This window comes from Felis catus, chromosome A3, assembly GCF_018350175.1.
Source record: "Felis catus isolate Fca126 chromosome A3, F.catus_Fca126_mat1.0, whole genome shotgun sequence".
In the NCBI taxonomy this organism is placed as follows: Eukaryota; Metazoa; Chordata; class Mammalia; order Carnivora; family Felidae; genus Felis; species Felis catus.
Genome location: NC_058370.1, coordinates 21,583,803 through 21,607,042, shown reverse-complemented (window position 1 = coordinate 21,607,042; position 23,240 = coordinate 21,583,803). Strand labels below are relative to the sequence as shown.

The 23,240-nt window shown below is 46.0% G+C and overlaps 1 protein-coding gene across 8 annotated transcripts in view; it reads left to right on the top strand.

Moving 5' to 3' along the window:
• RPRD1B (regulation of nuclear pre-mRNA domain containing 1B) overlaps positions 1-23,240 on the top strand; it is a 78,700-nt gene that overhangs the window by 47,128 nt on the left and 8,332 nt on the right. For 5 of the 8 annotated variants that reach the window (XM_045053643.1, XR_006595197.1, XR_006595198.1 and 2 more), the window contains exon 7: positions 19,817-19,932. In XM_045053643.1, the coding sequence (XP_044909578.1) occupies positions 19,817-19,918 (102 nt within the window). In that variant the 3' untranslated portion in view covers positions 19,919-19,932. Of the gene's footprint in view, positions 1-1,205; positions 3,902-19,816; positions 19,933-23,240 lie in introns of those variants that run through there. The other 3 variants (XM_006929760.4, XM_003983478.5, XR_006595194.1) reach the window with 2 other exon arrangements.

The window sequence follows — 23,240 nt, the reverse complement described above, 5'->3', positions numbered from 1 at the left end:
TCAGCAGGGATCCATCCTCAGGAACTTCCGGTCTTTGCAGAAATACTGAGGAGGGTACACAGCTAGCTAGAGGCTAGGAGGCCCAAGAGGGGCCATAAACAGACCTCAGATGGCCCAGGGTTGTTATTCCATACAGATTCACCAAAGGTGCTTTTTGTTGGGAGGAAAGAAGATAGTACACCAAGTTCCTGTCATTAGGGAAGTCCTATTTTAGAGGAACATAGAAGTCTAACACGTATGAAAAGAGCGCCTCAGAGCAGCCTGTTAGGAGCTCGGATGCACCTCGGTGCACAGGAGGGCTCCAGAACGGGTGGAGGTGGGGACCGGTCTTCTGGATGAAGAGAAAGCGTTTTCCTAAAAGACGCAGAGCTCAGTTGGTAGGCAGGGAAGTGGAGGCAGAATTTCACTGGGAGCAGGAGCAGGAAGATACCCCTCGAAGCTGGATCAGACTCCTGAACAAATGGCCCGTGCAGGCAGCGGCCTGTGCATTGTGGGGTGGGGGTGGGGGTTGTTGAGAAGTTGGGGGAGATACTTTTGGGCAGGCACTAATTTTAAAAGACCTTGAGCTCTGAGCAGCCATGGAGCTAGCACGGTGCCGTGCTTCACTCTCTCAAGGAGGTGACTGGACGAAAGCTGGGCTTTCGGAAGAGAAGTCTGGCGTGTTTAGGGGAGACTACCGGAAGGACTCATCGGGGATTTGCTGCGGTTACTTGGGTGTGGGATGAGGAAGCCCTGGGCACGGACGTGGGTGTTTTGAGCTTCTGTGGTGCTTGTTTGTCATAGGTGATAGATCTGGATGACTCTCTCAGTTTAATACAAAGTGGAGCTTTATAGTGATTTTTCTAGGCATGTCTAGGTGGCACCCTCAAAATAACTGTAAAGCCTGAGCATCTTTTATTTTATAAGGTGTTTTGAAATAGAAAAGCACCAATAAAAGGCGATGCAAACACAAAATGTCATGCTTTTACTTCTAAATCTCAAGTGCTACGTTAAATACGATTTAATTCACTATTGCCAGTATTGAACTCTGCTTTCCTTTTTTATGCAAAGGATTCTTCCTTTTGCGAACCTGGCTGAAGTGGGGAGGGGCTGTCTGGTGAAGAGAACTAGAGCAGGAAGCTGAGAGAATCTGTCTTGGCTCCTGAGGCCTGACCATCCTCAGCACACACAGACTTAACCACGTTGTCTTCTCTTTGTCTCCTTAGGAATATAAACAGAAGCTCGCTCGGGTAACCCAGGTCCGCAAGGAACTGAAGTCCCATATTCAGAGCTTGCCAGACCTCTCGTTGCTGCCCAACGTCACAGGAGGCTTGGCCCCCCTGCCCTCTGCTGGTGACCTGTTTTCAACTGACTAGGACAGGTGTCGTGCCCCAAATTCCCATCTCTACCAGCAGAAAGAAGAGAGAGGGCAAGTCATGGTTGGAAATAACCATGGTGGAAATAACTTGTGGCCCCTGGTTCTGTCCCTCCTTCATCCCAGTCCCGCAGCCTCAAGAAAGAACCACTGACTCTGAATCTCCTCTCCGTCCTCTCCTGTTGAGCACAATTCAGAACAGTGGCGAGTGGAGTCCAATTAGATTCATATTTGGAAAGAATACAAAGTCTCCCACTTCATGTATTCGTGCCCCTGTTGGTTCTCCATTCTTAGCTGTCTCTTTACACCCAAGAAGTTATGAAAATCATGTGTACTTCTGGAAGTTTTCAGAAGCATCTTGTCCCTCCCGACAGCATTGTGTCATGAGAGCCGCTTCTCTTTTCGGAGCTGGGTTTGTTCAAGTTCAGTGCAGGCCTCCACTGAAGGACTCACTCTGGAGTCATTGACTTTCCTGGCTACCGTCCACCCCAAAGGTTGGAGGCACGACTGTCAAGCAGCTTTGCCGTGAAGAGTTTGCCAAATCTCTGATCCTTCCTTTCCCCTGCTTGTAGTGATGTATAGTTACAGGTGCAGTGCATTTGTTTTATAAGCAGACTAGGGAATCTAGCAATAAGATTCAAAGCTGACCTGGGATATACGGTTCAGAAGGAAGACTAACGGGAATCACAGACGTGAGTTCAAAATAAGTTACGTGCTTCGGGTTCCTACGGACAACCTTCCCAGGGTTCCTGCTGTCGTAGAAAACGTTCCTAAAGACGTGATCTTTTGGCCCTAATCTTGTGAAGGCAGTTGTTAGGAATGGCACCGGTGGACCCCAAAAGCTAAAGGCAAAACCAAGAGTGTGGACTCTGCACGGGTGTTGCTTTTAGACTCCTGTCTTTTGGGGAGTAGGGCTCACACTAGCATTGCTTCACTGGGCTCAGGTCTACGGTATGGCGAGTGAACTTGAGTATCTTCCCTGCAGATATGACGCTCTGTGCATGTCTGTCTGTCTGTCTGTCTGTCAGTCAGTTTACGCCACTGCACACATCCTTGTGCCCGGAGGAGGAGGAGTACTTGATCGGCTGTTACCGAGTAGCTCATCTCGGGCAGAGGAAGGGGGGAAGTCAGGGATATTAATTTTGGGTTTTAATTCCATTATCATGCCAGCTGATATCATGACTATATAATGTAGTTACAAAGGATTTTTACCTTGCTTTTAGTAAAGGTTAGGCCTGCTAACTGTAAATCATTCTGATTTGGCAGTCTTCTTTTTGACATTGGAAAGGGCAGAAAACAGTTTGCCCCAGTAGTATGACGGGAGTCAGGGCCCGGAGGCTGAAATCCATAAGCTATCAAAAGGAATTCAGCGGTGGGGGCTTCAGAATCTCCATTACTTTGCGTTGTTATTTTCAGGATTACCAAAAAGCCAATTACTTGTAATTTTACATGTTAAACATGTTGAAACATAGCCTGTGTTTTTACAGTGTGCAGGCTTTCCTTTTAGAAGCTCTTCTGTCTGCCATGAAGTGAGAACAGTGAAAAAAAGTCCTAGCAGGTGTTCAGTTTGACTCTGTGTAGAACATAGTAGCATTGAAGCTGTTCTTCGGATTTGAATATAGACTGGATGTTGTTTGCTTATTGATACTGCCTGTGGTCCTGCCGTTATTAAATTAATGAGTCTCTAACTATAAAGTTTTCCTCCCAGAGGCCAGAGGGCAGTAGGTGACTTTACTAAGGAAAATTGCAAGATCGCTTCTAGTCGTTGCTGTTTTCTGCGCGTGCGCCCCTCCCCATATGGTGTGCTGCTTCAGTCCTCCGTGCGAGCTTGATGTGGAACGGACCCATCTGGGACATTCTCTGTGCTTTTACCAAGGAAGCAAAATTTGACTAGCCGCAAATCAAAAGGGCAGAGTAGATATTTGCTCTGATCAGCTGGATGAAAATGTTAACAGCATGATGGATTTCCCCCATCGCTGTATTTTCTCTGATTGAGTTTGACCAGCAATTGGTGCGTAATTCTTAACAGCAAGAGCAAGAAATGAAACTGTAGCAATTATGTAAATGAATGTGTTGGCCTCCTAACACCTGTTACTAGTGGACTTCCTGTGAGGAAGTTAGTCTTGGGGTTTGTTTTGTTTTTTAATGAAATGCTTTTGTGTTTTAAATCTTAATTCTCCCTGTATCCTCCCCATGTGTGCTCACTTCATTTGTTTAATTTAAACGAGCCTTTCTCCTTGTATGTACCAGGTGGGCCGGTGGGGTGGGCTGGGGTGGGGTGGGTGGCTTTTGTTTTGTGTGTTTTCTTTCTTTAGGGCATCCGTAGGCCTCAAAGGACCTCTCCTTTAGGTCATATTCCTCAGAACGTCTTCATTCTAATTTGTTTTGTTTTGTTTTGTTTTTCTTAAAGAATATTTTTAAAGCTTAAATTTGTATATTAATTTAGGACTTTATTTAGAAGTATAGGCTGTCATTGGCGGCAGCAGTATATTCTGAAATGTCTCATAGATATATATTTTTGAATAAAGATGGTGTTGTTGAACGACACTGTGTGACGTTTCTTTTCCCTGCCTCGTTACAGAACACCCGATGCTTCCTTCGTAAGTGGTGGGTGATTAGTAATCACCAATAGAGATTCTGCCGTCTGCACAGAATCTTGTCCCTTAGGAGTTTTGTTACTGTTAGCGGCCCATAAATACTCAGCACTTACATAGTATGTTCTGGTTCTTTCCAGGGGCTTAATTAGCTTTAATTAGCCAATCCACACAGGGCCCCCGAGAGGGACCTCCGTAGTTTTATTCTCGTTGTACAGAAGTGGGAACGGATGGAGAGAGGTTAAATGACTCTTTCCCCACTACCGCAGTCTCTGACAGATTCAAACTTGGAAGTTTTTGATTTCAGCGCTTTTGTTCACACTGCTAGGCCTCCGGAGAGAGATTTGATTTTGGCAATCCGGCGAAAGCCCCTCTGAACTGTTTAAAAGAGCAAAATGTGAGATCGTTGTAAATCCAAGTGGTATGTCTTTTAAAAACATTTCTGCGCGTTTCCTTTCTCCTTTGTTTTCACTTGTGAGTGCAATGAAAGCCTATTGGCTGAGTGCTGTTAATGAGAACTTGAAATAATGGAAAAACAGTTTGAAATACAGCCTTTTGAAGTAACTGATGGGCTTGGAAGGCTGATTTGAACCCTTTCCACCGGGTGAAGGCAACCTTTGTCAGAAAAAGCAGGGTTGGCTGTTTTAAGCCACAAGAATGCTGCAGCACCTGTGGTCCTTCAAGATTAAATGCAGCTCGAGGCTGAGTCCAGAATCAGGGGAGTTGAACGTATGCATTGCTGGAGTTCAGGCCTAAAATATAGAAAGTGAATGTGATACGTGAATCTCAGGAGAACAGAATCTCCTTCTGTGTCCCCAGGTTTCATGGCCTAGTTAATGCCTTCACTCCTACCTATAAATAGTAAGTCCATAATTCCTCGGGTTTAATTAGCACCCCAGGCTACGAAATATGACTGTGAGGTCCTCAAAGCTGAAGATGGGACTGCCCAAGAGTTCATGAATCTGTCAACATGCTTCACTTTTGTGATTAGAGTCATTAGCTCTCTGTGTGACCTTCCTGGGCCAGGTACTTCCCTCCCCGGGCCTCAGTTTTCTTATCTCTGAAATGTGGTATTGGACTAAATTATCTCTAGGTTCTCTGCCAGCCCTAAAAGCTTATGGTGATTTTACCGCAGGAGAAAAAGGCGGGACCGAAGTCTGAGAATGCTGAACATGGCAAGTCCTAGGTTCCCAGAAATATGCGTTAGATAAGATAATAATACCACCGTTGTGTTGTATACAGTTACTTTTCTAAAAAAAGGAGGAGCATATACAAAACCCCGGGAATCTGTAAGGAACAGAACACGAGAAACAGTGCCAAGACCAAGAAGATGGGAGTACGCTGTTCACCGGGCACAAATAATCTGCATTTTGTATAGTTGAGGTCTTAAAAAAAAAAAAAAAAAAAAAAAAAGGCTATTTTCCAGCCTGGTTTCCCGTCTTACTTTTTGCTAGAATCATTCATCTGGCTAAACTCATTTCTCCTCACCACCTCCATGGGGTTTTTCATTTAAAACTCATTCTTCCACTTTAAGGCACAGATTCAATTAAGAACCCATTATTCTCCTGTACAGTAGATTGGGATTCATATAGCTTTATGTCGTGTTGAAAGCCCAGTTGGTTCCATTTTTTTGACTCTGAAATAGTTATTTGGCATTAAAATTTCATTTCTGCCACTGGTGGGATAAACACTAAAATTAGCAGTATGGATCAGGATTCAGTATTTTTCACAAATAAGAGGCAGCTACTGTAAGCGACGGCCTACCTCTCACCTCCCCTCGCTGTGATGACCTTGGGCAAGTCCCTCAGCCTTTAGGTGCCTCAGCTGCTTCTCAAAGGAAATGAATGAGGTTGACGAACCGCTGAAGTCCTTTCCCGATCTGAAGTTCCATATGCCCAAGCTTTCAGAGTCTTTCTACCGAGAATCTTACTAAAACACCCACACCATACACTCCTTTGGTTTTTAAGTGCCAGTTATCCGTATGAAGTCTTAGTTATAAAAGTGGTAAAGTGGTTACAAACATACCAATGAATAACTTTGAAGGAGGTGTTTTTTAAAAGGGCCTAGGGCCATGTCTGGAATAAACTAGGGACTTGATGGTAGGTGTTACTATATTCAATAATGAATGTAGGTATTTCAGTGCACATGTAACAAGATGTTCAGGTGTTTCGGGGGAGGCAGCAATAGATACCACATGCCTGGACCATACGCTCTATTTACAACGGAGATGGTAGCCCACTTAAACTTTCTCACCCTCGTGGGGGGTATAAGAGAGTCAGGAGTTCAGAGTTGAAGGAAGACGATGTGGGGTACAGATTTCTTTGAAGAGGGCCATTGGTGTGTTTCGAGTCCCCCAAGGGAGAGTTAGTGGATGCCACCTGCTCCTTGCCTTCAGGCTAGGGAGCTGGGCTTCTGTGGAGCTTAACACGTGTCCCCTCTGGGGTGACAATCCAGTACCCAGGACAGACCCCTACCTGGAAAAAACCTAAAGGATGGGATGCTAGAAGCAAAGTGCTTTGATGATAGAGCCAGGGAGAGGTGGCTGAGTTGAGTGCAGCCTCTCTACTCCTAGAGTTTGTCAGGGCGAGGGATGCATGTCTGTCTCCCAAGGACCAGACGTGGGCCGTATGTAAGTGAACTGGCATGGGGTCATCTCAGATCCTGGCCAAGAGGCAAGGGGTGGCCCCAAGCAGGTGTAGTGCTGAGGAGGAGAAAGCAAAGAGCTGGAGGTGTGTGTATAGAGGGAGAGAAATTTTAAGGAGTGGGTTCATGCAATTGTGGGGGCTTAGTAAGTCCAAAATCTGTAGGATAGGCCAGCAGTTGGGGACCCAAGAAAGAGTGGCACCGGCATCCAAAGACAGTCTGCTGACAGCATTTCTTGCTCAAGGGGGATGCCAGTGTGTCTCATTTATTAAATATTATTTATTTACTGGTTGGATGAGGCCCACCTACATAAAGGGTTACCTGATCTACTCAAAAGTCCATCGATTTAAATGTTGAATCTCATCCTTAAAACACCTTTAAAGAAATATCCAGAATAATGCTCGACCAAATATCTGGGCTTTGTGGCCTCGCCCAGTTGACACATAAAATTAACCATTACGCTCGCTAACACTACTTTCCATTTTAAAAAAATCATAGCTATATTTGAGTCCTGGGTGTACCACAAACCAGGTGGCTTAAAACAACAAATGTATTGTCTCACAATTGTGGAAGCTAGAAACCCAAAATCAAGATGTTTGCAGGGCCATGCTCCATCCAAATCCCCTAAGAGAGGCTCCTTCCTTGCCTCTTCCAGCTTCTGGTAGCCCCAAGCCTTCCTTAGCTTGTGACAACTAACCTTTATCTCTGCCTCTGTCTTCACATGGCTATCCTCCCCCTATATCTTTTGTCCAAATATACCTCTTTTTAGGGCCCACCCTGATGACCTCATCTTAACTTGATTAAACCTGCAAAGACCTAATTTTTAAATAAGGTCACATTCCCAGATACTGGAGCTCAGAATTTCAACTTATCTTTTTTGAGAGGTGACACAATTCAACCCATAGTAGTAGCCATCTTAGCGGGTATGAAGTGACTTGCGTTTTCCTACCGGCTAATGGCAGTGAGCATCTTTCCACGTGCTTGTTGCCCCTTTGCCCATTTTTGAATTGGCTTGTCTCTGTTGTTGGGTTGAAGAGTTCTTTACGTATTCTAGATATCAGACCCTTATCAGATACATGATGCACAAATATTTTCTCCCATAGGTGTCTTTTTGCTCTCTTGATAGTGTCCTTTAATATACAAAAGTTTTAAATTTTGGTGAATTCCATTTTCTTTTGATGTCACATCTAAGTAAACGTTGATAAATCTAAGGTCATGAAGATTTACTGCTGTATTTCCTTCTAGGATTTTATACTTTTAGCTCTTATATATAGGTCTTTGATCCGTTTTGAGTTAACTTCAGTAATGGGTTGTATCTCGATCAATTCACCTTAACCTCAAAGATCAGGTTCCCAGCTCAGCTTTTCATAAAATCTTGACAGACCTGGCATTCTGGTAGCGTTGTAAAGCTCAAGAATACTCATGAATTTACTCCAAGTACAATTTTCTTAAAGGTCTCTAACAGCCTTCAGTGAAGTCACCATCTATGAGACGATAAATGATATTTTGAAGTTTAACCCAATAGTGAAAACAACTCGAGTAGAGATTTTCAGTTCCACCTATGAAGGATTAAGTGCTATGGGAATTTCCCTCCACCCTAAACAACTGGAAAAGTAGATATGTAAAACAAGTGTTTTCAAACACTGGACATCAGGAAGCACAGGACTACGAGTCCCTGGAGAAGGGGAACAGATAGGGAGAGGAGACTGCCACATCTTACTCACTGAGGGTGCTTCCAATCTGCAGTGCACAGATGGGGAGCCAGAGGCCCACTGTGTCACTGAATTGAGGAGATAGACATCAGAGTTCAGGAAGGTTGAGGCGGCTACAATTTGCACGGAGAGCTAACGGGGCAGCTGCACAGAGACTGAGGGCAGGAAATCTGCAGAGGACATGTGTGGGATGAAACTCAGTGAGACCAAGGAAAGAACAAACAGAAAGCAGTAGCCCCAATAATTCCTGCGGTTCACACAGGTCTGCGGATAGGTGAAGTTTCTGCTAGCCAAAGTAGAGAGGCCTTGTAATACACAGAGCAATGGATAGAATCCTCAGAAAGGTCATGCCTTTGTAGTTGGGCTAAATTATTACTAGAGTAAAGGTTGCTTTCAGCCAGCCATAAATAAAGCTTGGTAGTAAACTTCAAACTGGTCTGTAACTTAACTGCTTGGCCAAACAAAGTCCAGCTGTATTTAAAGAAATAGAACAAACCCTAGCACTCAACGGAGTAAAGTTTAATCTTTGGCTTCCAAAAAAGAAAGAAGAGAGAGAGAGGGAGAGAAAGAGAAACAGAGACAGAGAAAGAAAGAAAGAAAGAAAGAAAGAAAGAAAGAAAGAAAGAAAGAAAGAAAGAAAGAAAGAAAGAAAGAAAGAGGGAGGGAGGAAGGAAGGAAGGAAGAAAAGAAAAAAGAAAAAGAAAAATGATCAGACCTGTAAAGAAGTAGAAAAAAATATGACCAGAGTTGGAAGAAAAATAAGTCAATAGATCCAGAATGGCACAGGTGATGGAATTAGTTTACAAAGACCTTAAATAGCTGCTATTAGTATGGTAACTACTCAAGGATATAAAGGAAAATATGAACATAATGAGGAAAAAAATAGAATACATATTCCTAAAATCCAAATCAAATTTCGAGAGATGAAAAATACGATATCTGAAACTAAAATAAATGGAATGGGATCTAACAGCAGAGTGGACACTGCAGAAGAAAAGATGAGTGAAATTGAAGGCACAGAACTAGAAATTATTCAAAACGAAGCACGGAGAGAAAATGCCAGAAAAGAAATGAACAGAGCAGCCTGTGGGACAATACCAACTGTCAAAAACACATACCGGTAGGAAAGGAAAAAGGGAAAGAGAAACATATTTGAAGGAATGATGGCCATTTCTCAAATATGATGAAATTTATAAAACCATAGATCCAAGGAGCTCAGTACCTCAAGAAAAATAACCCTGAAAGAGCTGCACATGGTAACACACATCATAATCAAGTTGCTGAACCAGTGATAATGAGTAAAAAGAAACACATAGAGTCACAAACATCAGGATGACGGCGGACTTCTCATCAGACACTATGCAAGCCAGAAAAGAATGGCCATGACATTTTTAAAGTGTTGAAGGAGAAGGGAGTGGTGTGGGAAGCTCCTGTCAATCTAGAATTCTGTATTTAGCAAAAATGTCTTTGAAAAATAAAGGTGAGGGGCGCCTGGGTGGCTCAGTCAGTTAAGTGTCCGACTTTGGCTCAGGTCATGATCTCCTGCTTCAGAAGTTCGAGCCTTGAGTTGGGCTCTGTGCTGACAGCTCAGAGCCTGGAGCCTACTTCAGATTCTGTGTCTCCCTCTCTCTCTCTCTCTGCCCCTCTCCCGCTCACATTCTCTCTCTCTCTCAAAAATGAATAAACATTTGGGGCACCTGGGTGGCTCAGTCGGTTAAGCACCCGACTGTTGATTTCAGCTCAGGTCATGATCTCACAGTTCAGGAGTCTGAGCCCCATGTTGGGCTCTGCACTGAGAGTTCCGAGCCTGCTTGGGATTCTCTTACTCCCCCTGTCTGCCCCTTCCCCTGGTTTCTCTCTCTTTCAAAATAAATAAACATTTAAAAAGTTAAAAAAAATATAACAATAAATAAATAAATAAATAGATAGATAGATAAATAAATAAAATAATAAAGGTGAAACGAAAACTTTTTCCAAGCAACAAAAACTGAAAGAATTAATCACCAAAGACCTGGACAACTTCAGACAGAAGAAAAATGATATCAGATGGAAATCTGGATCTCCAGAAAGGAAAGAACACTGGATACTACATGAGGAAGTGTATCATTTTTTCTTATTATCTAAATATTGTTAAAAGATAATTGTCTAAACAGAAATAATAGTGTATTGGGGGCTTATAACATGCAAAAAAGCAAAATGTATGACGACACTGGCAGAAGATCAGCAGGGGGAGAAATGGAAGTATATTATTATCAGGATCTTATTGTATTTGTGAAGTGTTATAATGTCACTTGAAGGTAGAATGTGATAGGTAAAGTTGTACACTAAAAAGTCTAAATCAACCACCAAAATAACGAAAAGAGTGGTAGCTAATAAGGCAACAAAGGAGATGCGATGCAATCGAAAAAATTATTTAATTATGAGGGACGCCTGGGAGGCTCAGTCGGTTAAGCGTCCAACTTTGGCTCAGGTCGTGATCTCACCATCCGTGAGTTCGAGCCCCGCGTGGAGCTCTATGCTGACAGCTCAGAGCCTGGAGCCTGCTTCAGATTCTGTGTCTCCTTCTCTCTCTGCTCCTCCCCCGCTCACATTCTGTCTCTCTCTCTCTCAAAAATAAACATTACAAAAATTTTTTAAATTATTCAATTATCAGTAATTTTACCAGTAATCACACACTGTAAATAGCCTAAACACCCCAAAAGGCAGAGAGTGAGATATTTAAAGTTCATGGTTTCAGGTATCAAGGTCACCAAGAGAGACGCAACTCACACAGGTACTGGATGGAATGACTCATTTACTCAGAGAGGGAAGACACAGACAAGATCAGCTTCAACAGTGAGCATCAGTCCCTCATGGCCCACACCCCTCATCCCACAGCCAACACGGGAATGGTCTGTATGTATCCCTCTTATGCTCCCTCCTAGGCAGAGGACCCTGTGTCCTACCACGGTGAACAGATAGCAGCCCGGTGCCTGCCCTACGATGCACACGCTTGAGCAGAATAAAGATATATGCAGCAAGCCCTTTGGGGAGGGAAGGATATTTCCAAACAAGGTGATTATGCCCAGCACATCCTGTGAAGGGTCCTTATCCCATCTTTGGACTAATGTAATGCACACTTCAGTCCGCCCTAGACCATTATGACTTCTGGATTGTTAGGTTATGAATTAATGAGGTCTCCCTATATTTCCTAACATGTAATTCTTCAAAATGCCGGATACCTACGGTGGGTATTTCTCCTCTCCCCGGCCCAGGGGCTCACTGAGTAATTGTGGCCTCTCGGATATGTATGTGGACTCAAACCCGGGTCAGAATGCATTTGACCTCCCTCACTAGGTTCTATGTAGTATTGCTACCTCGGCAGATTCCACTTCAGTTCAACCCGATTTGTCCACTCAGCATGCTCTGGGCTAGAGCAAAGCCCTGAATTTGGAACCCAGTTGGAATCCCAACTCCATCACTGCAGAATGGAGTGACTTTAGACACGTCACTTCACATCTCAGGGGGAGTCTGACTTATTAGGAAGACGCTATTTCCGGTTCTCCCCAGAGGCCTTCATTCCCATGTTCAACACGAACAACTGCGTGGAAGGCAGCACGGGATGGCTGTGAGGACCAGCTCCAGACCCCAGTGGTCTGAGTTCGAGGCCCAGTCTCCCCACTTAACTGGCACTTTGGCCGAGTGATTTCACTTCTCTGCATCTTGATTTCATCATCTGCGTACTATGGATGGTCACGGACTCGGTCTCAGAAATTTATGGGGATTTAATGAATCAATATTGCTAGAGTAAACTGAGCTACACGCGTGTGAAATAAATAAAACCCATTTGCTGATATGAAACAGCCTGTCCAAACTCTGGGCATGTGAGCCTGGGATGTGGCACAGCTGGACCCAGCCTTTCTTCTCTGGAGGTCCTGGAACAGGAACTGTGCCCTCTTAAAGTCACAGCTGTTGTGAAAAGATGCTAAGGCGGGGGCGGGGGGGACTTTGGCCAATGGCAGGAGGGTGGACAGGCCTCAACATCAAGGCCTCCCAGGAAGGAATGGGTCAAGGAGAGGGCTTGTGGACAAGGAGAGGGCAAGTATGGTGGGACTTGGAGGCCATAGATGAATATAGGCATAAAAATGGCTCTTACTTTGAGGATAAAACTGAGGACAAGAGACGGAAGTTTCAGTGGAGACGACTTCTGACCCATCCTCAGGAAGACTGGTTGCCCCACCAAGGTTGGCTGACCCATCTTGTCTGGGGCTCTGTAGGGAGATTCTCAACGAGGGTAGAGAATTGGACGATGTGAAACATACACGGCCCCTCCCAGATCTCATGGTCCTGGACTCTAGAATTTCTGTTGGTTTTGAGATCTAACACACTGATAAGTGTGGCAGGAACAAAAAGACATTGCTATCGTAAAGTTCCAAAACGTGAAGCTTGCCAAGACCGCTATAAAGAGCGTCTGCCCAGATTCCCTGGGCCGCTTCCTAATGAAGTGCTCAGCAGCCTGCCATTGCTGTAAGAACCAGCCCCCCACCCCCCTTCCCAAGGATTGTGAAACATGGGTGGTGGTGACAGCTCTTGGCAAGGTCACAGAAAGTCAGTTTGTCTAAGAGCTGTCATTGCTCAGGAGCCCAAAGGTGGACCTACAAACCCTCTTTTGATATTGCCCGTGGCTGCCCTTGAAACTTCAAAAGGGACATCCAGACCCGGCCCCTAGTTTGCCCATAATCCGATGGCATCTGGGCTTCCTTTCGACGGCCGGAAGTCTGTGAAGTTATTCCTAGGAGTGGCTTTCTTGTCTGCCCCAGCCAAAACAAGCATAGAGAATCCTGGTTATTAAATTATATCATGGCCTGTTATACACGGATCCAGATAAGCCATGGTTCAAATCAAGCTCTCCCTCCTCCCCAGAGCTCTTTGACCAGCCATGGAACGGACTGGTAGCACACCGTCTGTCCCTGAAGGCAACAAACGGTGCCTATGTGACCACTTAACGTGGGCAATACGTGGAGAGGGGGTTCTCAAACCCAGTAGCCTAAAGGCTGTAACCTCAAATGCTTTCAAGGCCGGGGATGCAGTGGAACTGAAGCAACTTGGCCAGCTGTGGGCAGGCGCCCGGCAATGCGCCGTTCAGCTACGTGTCAACATGCCGGGAGGCAGAGCCAGTACGGCCAGATTGTCTGATTTTTCTAAGAAAAGGCGGAACCCTGGATCTGCACGTAAAAATCTCCCCATTTTTTTGAAGGGTGGCAGCTAATTTGAATACCGGTCGGAAATTTCTTTCGGTAGCGGTGCGTTTGGTTTCTGCCATACCAGCGCCTCTGCAATAGCATCTTGTTTTAGAGTGTCTGTTGGTTTTAGAACGCCAGTTGGCCACTTTGGCAAGCAGAGAGTTCTTCTCTGCTGAGGACCTGTGACAGGACTCTGCAAAGCCAACCACGGTCTGAAAAGGAACCCTTGTTCCAAGAAGCATGTGTAGGCCTGAGTTCAGGGCCTGCAGGTGACTTCAAGTTAATCCTGTCTGGCTACTTGTAGCTCGCTGTGGAGACGGGAGCATGGGCTGGAGAGTGAGGAGGCCCGAGGTCTGGTCCCAGCCCTGCCACTGCTTCCCTGTGTGACCTTGGGAAAGTCTCGGGTCCACTCTGGCCTCCGTTTCCCCTTCTGGAATTGGCCCAGAACATCTCAGGTCCCGGATGGTTCAAATGGTCTCGGTTTTCCCGGGAGGAACCCAAAGGGAGAGTCTTTAAAAGCAGGACATGTGGTTCATTTGGGGTGAAACGGCTGTCCTCGGGACTGGCTGTGCATCTCTAAGGAGTTCCAAAGCTAAGAAAAGAAGTTACCAGAGAAGAGGCCTTCCCAGCGCCTTCCAGAGTCTTTGTGCCAAGGGCTTGGGGCTGATGGAAGTGATCTGCTGACATTCATAAAGTACCAGTGGGGAAGTTTAGATGGTGATAGAAGGCAGGTGGGGCTTTTATGACAGACGGAGAATGACAGGTGGATGGTCACACCAGTGGCCTAGCTTCTCAGCTCTCTGCTCTCACTCATCCTGAGCCCAAGAAGACCTTCCCTGTCTCTGGACCTCAGTTTCCTCCTTCAGAATGAGGAAGGAGGTTGGCTGGCTGGTTTCTGAGCCCCCTTTGAGCCCTGGAGATCTAGGATTCCAACGAATTATGTCACAGAGTTATAGTTTTGTTATCTGCACAAAGGCTTTAATTTTTTTTTAGTTCAACAGATAATTTTTTAAGTTTACTTATTTATTTGGCGGGGGGAGGGAGGGGCAGAGAGAGGCAGAGAGAGAATCCCAAGCAGGATCCTCGCTGTCGGCACAGAGCCCGATTTGGGGCTTGAACCCACAAACCGCGAGATCGTGACCTGAGCCGAAATCAAGAGTCGGATGTTTAACCACCTGAGCCACCCAGCCAGCCCTCAACAGATACTTCTAGCGAAACCTGCCGTCATGGCTCACACCATCCTGGAGGAGGCAGCGAGCACCCAGGTAAAGGAACGGCGTGCCTGGCAGGGAACAGTAAGAAGAGAACAAGTTTTCAGTGGGGGGACTCCGACGTCGTCAGGGCGGGATGGGGACAACTTCTTCAGGGAAGGAACTCGAGCCGGGGTCCACAGGGTGATGAGGCGCTCACTAGGGGAAGCGACAAGAAAACATTCCCGCAAGAGGAACAGAAGGTACAAAGCCAGTGGCCAGAGGGCAGAGGCATATTCGAGGCTCTGATAGGAGCCAGTGCTGCTGTGAACAGAGGCTGTTGAGATTTGGGGTGAGCCAGACCCCGCAGAGTCTTGTCACCCTCGGGGAAGACTTGGGTCTTCACTCTGAGCACGTGAGAAGCAAGGACAGACAGGGTCACACCTGTGTTTTGAAAAGGCTTCTCTGAGTACTGCTGGGAAGAGATAAGGGGATGGTGGAAGGGACGAGTGGGGATTCAGGGGAGCAGAATAGACGTGGGGGAGCCAGTGAGGAGGTGGTGACGGAGTGACAACATCCTGGTGGGACACGACGGGGGGGGCCTGGCTGGAGCCATGACAGCCGAGAGAGAGCGAGAGGTCAGACTTGAGAGCTCTTTGGGATTTCGAGTCCCCAGGAGTTGGTGAAAAATGGAGGGAAGAGTTGGGGCCCCCTCCTTGCCGTCGGAGCAGGTGCTCCCGAAGGCGAGCCGGCCTCAGCTCCACGTCTGTCCCAGCAGTGGCCCCTCAGGTAGGCGGCCTCTGACACGGCTCCCAGCATCCCCTCCTTCTGGGCTCTCACAGCTTTGTGTTTTTCCCTTTTGGCTGCGGGGCCCACTTGATGACTTGCAGCAGAAAGAATATGTCGGCAGCGATGGGGGAAAAGGTTGGGTTACAGAAGGACTGTGACTCCTGTCCGGTGCTCTCTCCGTTCCTCCCGCTGGGGAAGCCAGCTGCCTGGGTGTGAGGCGGCCTTCGCGAGACGCCCAAGTGGGTGCGCTTGGAAGTGGGTCTTGGGAGGCCTGCCGACAGCTGCGTAAGTGACTCTGGAATCCGCTCAGCCCCCCAGTCAAGCCTTGAGCTGACCCCCACCAAGGCGACGCCTTGATTGCCGCCTCATGGAAAACCTTGAGTTAGAACCAGCCAGTGAAGCCACTGGCAGATTCCTGACCCACAGAAATTGAGAGCGAATCATCATTTGTTATTTCCAGGTGCTGGATTTCAGGGTGATTTGTCAGGCAGCCACGGATCATAGACACAGCCCTCCCCCACACGGGCAACACGCTCCCCGTCCCCGGAGCTGGGGAGGGAGGGGTTAACCGCAGAGCCCGGGGCCTCCAGGCTGGGAGCAAGGTCAATGTCTCCAGCTTGAGGGACAGTTCATCACGGAGTTATCTGGTGGCCCAGCCAACATTTGGATCTGCTGCCGGCTGGGCCTCAGCTCTCCTGTGGTGCCTGTCAGAGCAGGGGCCCTGGAGGGGCCGGGGCAGCCTGGAAACGGATTCATTCACCGCCTGGCTTCCCTACATCTGCCCGTGATGCGCCAGCTGCACGTCCCCAATAGGGGTCAGTGCTGCCTCAGCTCCTGCATTGCGGCATCTTCCAGAGCCCGTGGCCCCGGGGGTCTGCTGTGTTGGGTCCAGAGAGAGGTGCCGAGGAGGCTACCCCAAGCCCCGGGGACGGCCAGTAACCACACACAACGTGTATGGAGCCCCTCCTGGGTGATGGGCCCTTGTATTCACCATCTTGTTTCACCCTCCCGCGAACCCTGCCCAAGTGGGAATGCCTACGAGCCCCTCCCCTGCAGGTGAGGAAACCAAGGTCCGAGGTAGCCGGAGGGGGAAAGCACCTGCCGGTCTGTCTCCAGAGTGTGTCTGCCTCCTTGGTGGCCCCGTCCTAAGGAAGAGGGATTGGTCGCCTTAGTGGTTAGGGGAGCTGCTCCAGGGGCTGAGGTGGGGGAGCCGAAGAGGCAGGGCCCCACCCTGATTCCAGCAAAAACAATCCTCTCCCAGGTTGTGGCATGAAAGGACCATGCAAAACTTCATTTGAAAAACAGTTACAAAAACCAAAGCAAACCAACCAGGTAGCACGGTGTTTCAGAATGGGTGGTCTGAACTGAGAATGTTCCGGTCCCAAGTCCCCACTTACCGTGTGACCTGGGGCGCTAATAATAGGCCCTGCCTCATGGGGATCCATGGAGGACTCCGCGAAGTCGAACAGGCAAAACCCTTAGCTCAATGCTGGGCGCGTAGCTCTGTGTGGTGGGGTCGGCAAGGAAGGATTTGACTTTACAAATGGGGTCTGTGGTGTTCGGGAAAAAACCCATGACTTTAGGTAGTAGGGAGCCTTTAAAGGCTTTGAACAGAATGACCTCCCTTGAGTTTGTGCTTGTGGAGAAGCTCCTAGCCCAACACTCGCCAGACTCAGGAGACCTGTGCCCTCTGCCAGAGAACTTGAACGAGGAAGAGACGTCCGGTGGGGCAGGAGCAGGGGGAAGAGAAAGAGAAGTGACTGTTGTGGCTTTTCTCTGAAAGCAGAGCCTAGGAGGGGGGAGTGGACAGTAATAAGATTACGAACTGTTGCACACGTTTCCCGGAGCCGTAAATCCTGGCTCGTTTTAACCAGTGTACCAAAGGGATTAAGCCGACAGAGCGAGGAGCCAGAGAGAAAGAAGACAAGCCACCTAACAGGACTGACTGTGCAAAGAACTGAGGCCCAGCCCGGTCTGGTGAGGGACCTCTCAAACCTCTCACAATGAGCCTAAATTCTTTTCTCAACACCATCCTGTTCCTGCTTGAACCACCCTTCTGGAAATGCAGAGCTCACTCCCATATGGATGTAAGTAGGCTGTTCCCATGGGTTCATCTCTCAGTGCTCAGAAGAACTTCTTCTACGAACCTTCCCACCAGCGGCTTCATTCAATAATTCAGTAGCTTGTTGTATAGATACATACTCTTCTTTGTATCCAATAAAAATACCAAACTTGGTGGTCAATTTAAACAACATAGTTGTGGGTTATTTGCAAGTTTCTCTATAGGTAATTACATTACTTTGAAAAGATGACTGTTTTGTTTCTTCTCCAAGTCTTACATCTTTTATTTCTTTTTCTTGCCTTACCACACTGGCTAAGACTGCCAGCGGTTGTTGAGTAAACGGGTGCAACGAACATCCTTGCCTTGCCTCTGATCTCCAAAGGGAAAACTTGCAATATTTTACGATGTTAGCCGCAGACATAATCTTTACCAAATTATGGAAGTTCCCTTCTGTTTACGATTTCCCATTTGTTATTAGTTTAAAAAAAATGTTTGTTTGTTTGTTTATTTTGAGAGAGAGAGAGAGAGATAGTGCACACAAGCAGGGGAGGGGCAGAGAGAGAGGGAGAGAGAGAATCCCAAGCAGGCTCCACGCTGTCAGCGTGGAACCTAACACAGAGCTTGATCCCATGAAACCGTGAAATCATGACCTGAGCTGAAATCAAGAGTCAGATGCTCAACCGACTGAGCCACCCAGGTGCCCCCACCCTTTTTAAATTAGTTTTAAATCACGAATAAGTTAAATTTTTATCAAGTCGTTTTCTGCATGTAGGTTTTCATCCTTGAATCAGTTTATGTGCTGAATTACCTTACTGGATTTTCTAATGTTAAATCAACCTTGTATGGCTGGGATTAGTCCATTTCAGTTGTGGTATCCTTTTGTGAGTTGATGAGTTTTTGTGGCTAACACTTTATCAGTGAGTTTTCATTTCTATATATGAGTAAAATTTTTCTTTCTTGCCATACTTTGTCCTGTTTGGGTATGCAGGTTATGTTAACTTCATAAAATGAACTGGAGATTATTCACTCTTTTTCTAGTCTCTGGAAGAGATTGTCAAAAGTGAAAATAGTTTCTTCTTTGAATGTTGGATAGGACTTGTCAATGGAGCCACCCAGAGCAGAAGTTTTCTATATGGAAAAGGATTTTAACAACTGGTTCAATGTCCTTAATTGTTAGAGAATTATGTAGCTTTTCTATTTTGCCTTGAGTCAAAATTGGTATGTCTTTCTAGGATGTTGTCTGTTTCATTTAAATTTTCAAACGTATTGACTCAGAGTTGCTCAAAACATCCTCTTTTTTTCCTCAATGTTGGCAGTATCTGTAGTGATGTCTCACTTTTTATTCCTAAAATTGGGGAGCTTGAGGGGACCATTTGTGTTTTTCTCTAGACAAGTTTCATTCAGGATTTTGTCAATTTGACTGTCTTTTTCAAAGAACCAACTTTGACTTTGTTGGATTAGCTCTGTTTTCATCTTTGCTTTCTTATCTTATTAATTTCTGGTTTTGCCTTTACCATTTACTTCTTCCTACTTTTATTGGATTTGTTTTGATATTCTTTTTCCAACATCTTGGGGGGATGTTTATCAGTTTTCAGATTCTTTTCTTCTCTGACATATGCATGTTAGACTATAAATTTCCCTCTACATACTGATTTACCCACACCTACAAATTTTGGCATGACTTTTCTTCATTATCAATTGATTAAAAATACTTTCTGGCTTCCTTTAGCAGTTCTTCTTTTAACCCATGGGTTATTTAGAAGTATATTTAAATGTCCTGGCATATGGAGAATTTCTAACTATCTTGTTATTGATTTACATCAGTTATAAGGAATAACTGTTTAGATAATATGCTCTATGTGTTTTTGGGTCTTTGAAATTTGGTGAGACTGGCTTTATAGCTCAGGTTATAGTCAAATTTTGTAAATTGTCTTATGTGTTTGAAAATAAGGTGTTGGATGCTGTTATTTATACACATCCATTAGGTCAAGTCTGCTCATCATGTTAGTAAAGTTGAGTAAAGACTTTGAGTAAAGACTTTGAGTAAAGACTATAAATGCTCACTCCTACATGATTCTTCTCCTTTGGGGTGGATATAGGGAGACTACGCTTTTCTATGCCCTTAGAGATAAGAGAGGCCATGCAACCAGCTCGAGCTTAAGCGATATGAATGGAAGTGATATGTTTAACTTCCGGGCTAAGGCATTGAAGAGCCAGTGTGCTACCTCTATGTTTTTTCTTCTTTAAAAGCATCTGTGGAAACCACACATTGAGATGACAGAGGCATGGGTTGAGAGATGCCTGGATCCCTGGGTCGCCGCACAGAGGAGATCTGCCCGAAGAATTGCCTGATGGCTGCACTTTGTGTGAGTAAGAAATAAATCTTTGTTGTTTTTTGGTTACTGCTGCATAACCTATTCCTATCTGATATATACATCATCTATATCCACGCTGACTTTTTGCTTCCGTGTTCTGAGAATCAAATTCTGAGAGAGGTATAACGAATCTTCCATTATGACTTGGATTAGATTATTTCTAATAGTTCTGCCAATTTCTGTTTTGCACATTCTGAAACTGTCATTAGGTGCTTATAAAATTAAAATAGCTTATTAAAACACTTATAATTGTCCAGCGTCCTTCTCATCTCTGGTAACACTTTTAGCAACACAGCCTCTTTTATTTGATATTAATATAGTCATGGAACAACTCTTTTGCAAGCTATCTTTTATTCCACCCTTTTACTTCCAACCATTTTATGTCCTTATGCTTCCTGGTGGGAGGGGTGATGTGAGGAAAAGGCAATTTAGAATGAATTCCACATAACTTCCTTGAGTGCCTCTGTGTGCCAGTCACATGGCTGGGTTCTGAGTTCACAGAAGGGAACAAGATACAATTTCCTCTCTCCAAAAGGTTACAGTATAGTAGCAGAGATGAGATGGGTACTTAAACAATCATTTGAAACGTAATAAGTGCCAGATACTTGATATGTGCCTTATAAATCATCTCTGAGTGAATGATGGGAATCGCCACGAGAGTTCAGAGGAAAGGGAAGTTACGTCCGATGGGAACGGGTCCAGACAATCTTTGTAATGGCATTTGAGTTGGGCCTTGGGAACCAGCTATTTTTGGACATTCAGAGAACTAGGAGAAGGTAAGGGCAATCCAGGCATGGGAGCAGCGCGAATAAAGGCATAAAGTATCTTTTTAGATTTAAACAGCTTTATCGAGATATAATTTATACACCATAAAGTTCATCCACTTAAAAGGTACAATTCAATGGTTTTAAAGCGTATTTAAGAGTTGTGCAGCCGTCACCGTAATCTAATCTGAGAACATTTTCATCCTCCTCAAAAAAGACAGTACTCATTTAGCAGTACTCCCTATACTCTTGACCCGTCTTCTTCCCCCGCTCACGCCCTGGGCCTAGGCAACCACTTTCTGTTTATTTGTCTATTCTAGACATTTTATATAGATGGAATCATACAGTACATAATCTCTTCTGACTGGCTTCTTTCACTTAGCCTAAAGGGTACCAGGTTTATGCGTGCTGTATCATGTATCAGCACCATATTCCATTATATGAATTCCATTATATGAATGGAATATATTCATATATTCCATTATATGAATGTCCCACATTGTCCATTCGTGAGCTGATGGCCATTTAGGTTATTTCTACTGTTTAGCCACCAGAATAACGCTGCTGTATCTGTGTTCCGCTTTTGTGTGGACGTAAGTTTTTATTTTCTGACTCTAGTAGGAGGGGAATTGATGAGTCAAATGTTGACTGTGTTTAACCTTCTGAGGAACTGTCAAACTGTTTTCCGAAGCTAGCCGCACCATTTTATGCTTCCAGCAGCAGCCTGGGAGGGCTCTGATCGCGCTACATCGTCGTCACACTTGTCATTATCTGTCTTGTTGGTCATAGCCATCTGTGGGTGTGAATTAGCATCTCTGTGATTTTGATTTTCAATTCCCAACGGCTAATGATGTTGAGCATCTTTTCACGCGCTTACTAACCATTTATAGATCTTCTTCCGAGACCTATTTAAATCCTTTGCCTATTTGTCAAGTGGGTCATTTGATTTTTTTAAGGTTGAGTTGCGAGGGTTCTTTATACATTCTGGATACTGGACCCTCATGAGATCTATGACTTCAAAGGGTCCCCCAACTTACGTGGTGTCTTTTCACCCTCTTGCTGGTGTCCTTGGAAACACTAAAGTGTTAAATGTGTATGAAGCCCAGTCCCTCCGTTTTCTCTTTCATCACTTGTGGCTTTGGTGCTGTATCCGTCATTCTATTTTGTTAACCTGGGTGCTGGTCCCACGGGTGGGTGCTTGTGGGAACTCACCGGGCGGTTATGATTGGTGCACTTTTCTGTGCATGGATGCAAGGCTTCCGTAAACAGGCTTTGTAAGGGGCCGATAATAACTGCAGCTTCCTCCACTGTGTCATCGTGAGGACTGGATGAGTGAATGCATGCACCGTGCTTGGCATACGTAGGTTATTGTCAAATCTAGCTCTGCTCCTCATTCGGTGGGTGATCTTGGCCCCAAGTTGCCTCAGCTCATCAAGCCCCACTTTCCTCACCCATCACGTGGGTTAGTGCCACCCACCTCACCAGGGCCAGCAGGGGCCTCGAGATACAGGATATAACATCGCCCAGCTTGAAGTTTGCCCCGCGGAGTTTGCCTCATGAAGGCTTGGATCAATAAAACAGGGACAAGGAAAAAAAACAACCAGAGTCATGGCCGAAGAGAGACAAACTGTCAGCGCCGTGAGGGTCTAAGTGGCCACCAGGAGCCGGCCGTGGGCCCCTCAGAGTTTGCCAGAGCGGGGATGGCCAGGACTGGGAAGGAATGAAGGGTGGAGCTTGGCCTGGTGTTGCCAGGGTGCCTGGATCTTTGGGGGAGTGATCAGAGACCAGCCCTCCCGTTACCCCTCAGCCCCTCACAGTGGTTGCCCCTGTTTGAGTCCAGTCTCCTCTGTGCCCAAACAATCTCTCCACCCACCTCCACTTCCCCTATGCTTGCCTTGCCCTTCAGGTCCCCACCAAGGAAGACTTCTCTGCCCTTCCCCCTTCACTGGACCACTCCCCGCCCCCCCCCCCCCATCCCATCTCCAACCGCCTGGGAGGCTGGAGGGAGCTTTTCTAAAGCATCAAGGAAGTCATTACCACCCACTGCTCACACCCCTCCGGGAGCAATGGCTGCTGGAGGATAAATCCTTCTCTGGTCTCAAGGGCAGGGGCAAGTTTTAAAGAGCTTGAAGCTTTTACATTTATGTGTGTAGGAGAGGGGAGGGTCATTAAATATAACACGCATATAGAAAAGTCATGCATAAGGGCACCTGGGTGGCTCAGCCGGTTAAGCATCCGACTTCGGCTCAGGTCATGGTCCCACGGTTTGTGAGTTCGAGCCCCGCGTCGGGCTCTGTGGTGACAGCTCTGAGCTTGGAGCCTGCTTTGATTCTGTGTCTCCCTCTCGCTCTGCCCCTCCCCACTTGTGCTAGGTCTCTCTCTCTCTCTCTTTCAAAACTAAACGTTAAAAAAAAGTCACCCATGATAAGCGTACAGTACAATGAATTTCCCCAGACTGAACACGCCCACGTGAAATGGCACCCAACTCCAGAATCAGACCATTACTGAAAGCAGTCACCCACCCCCTGTGTCCCT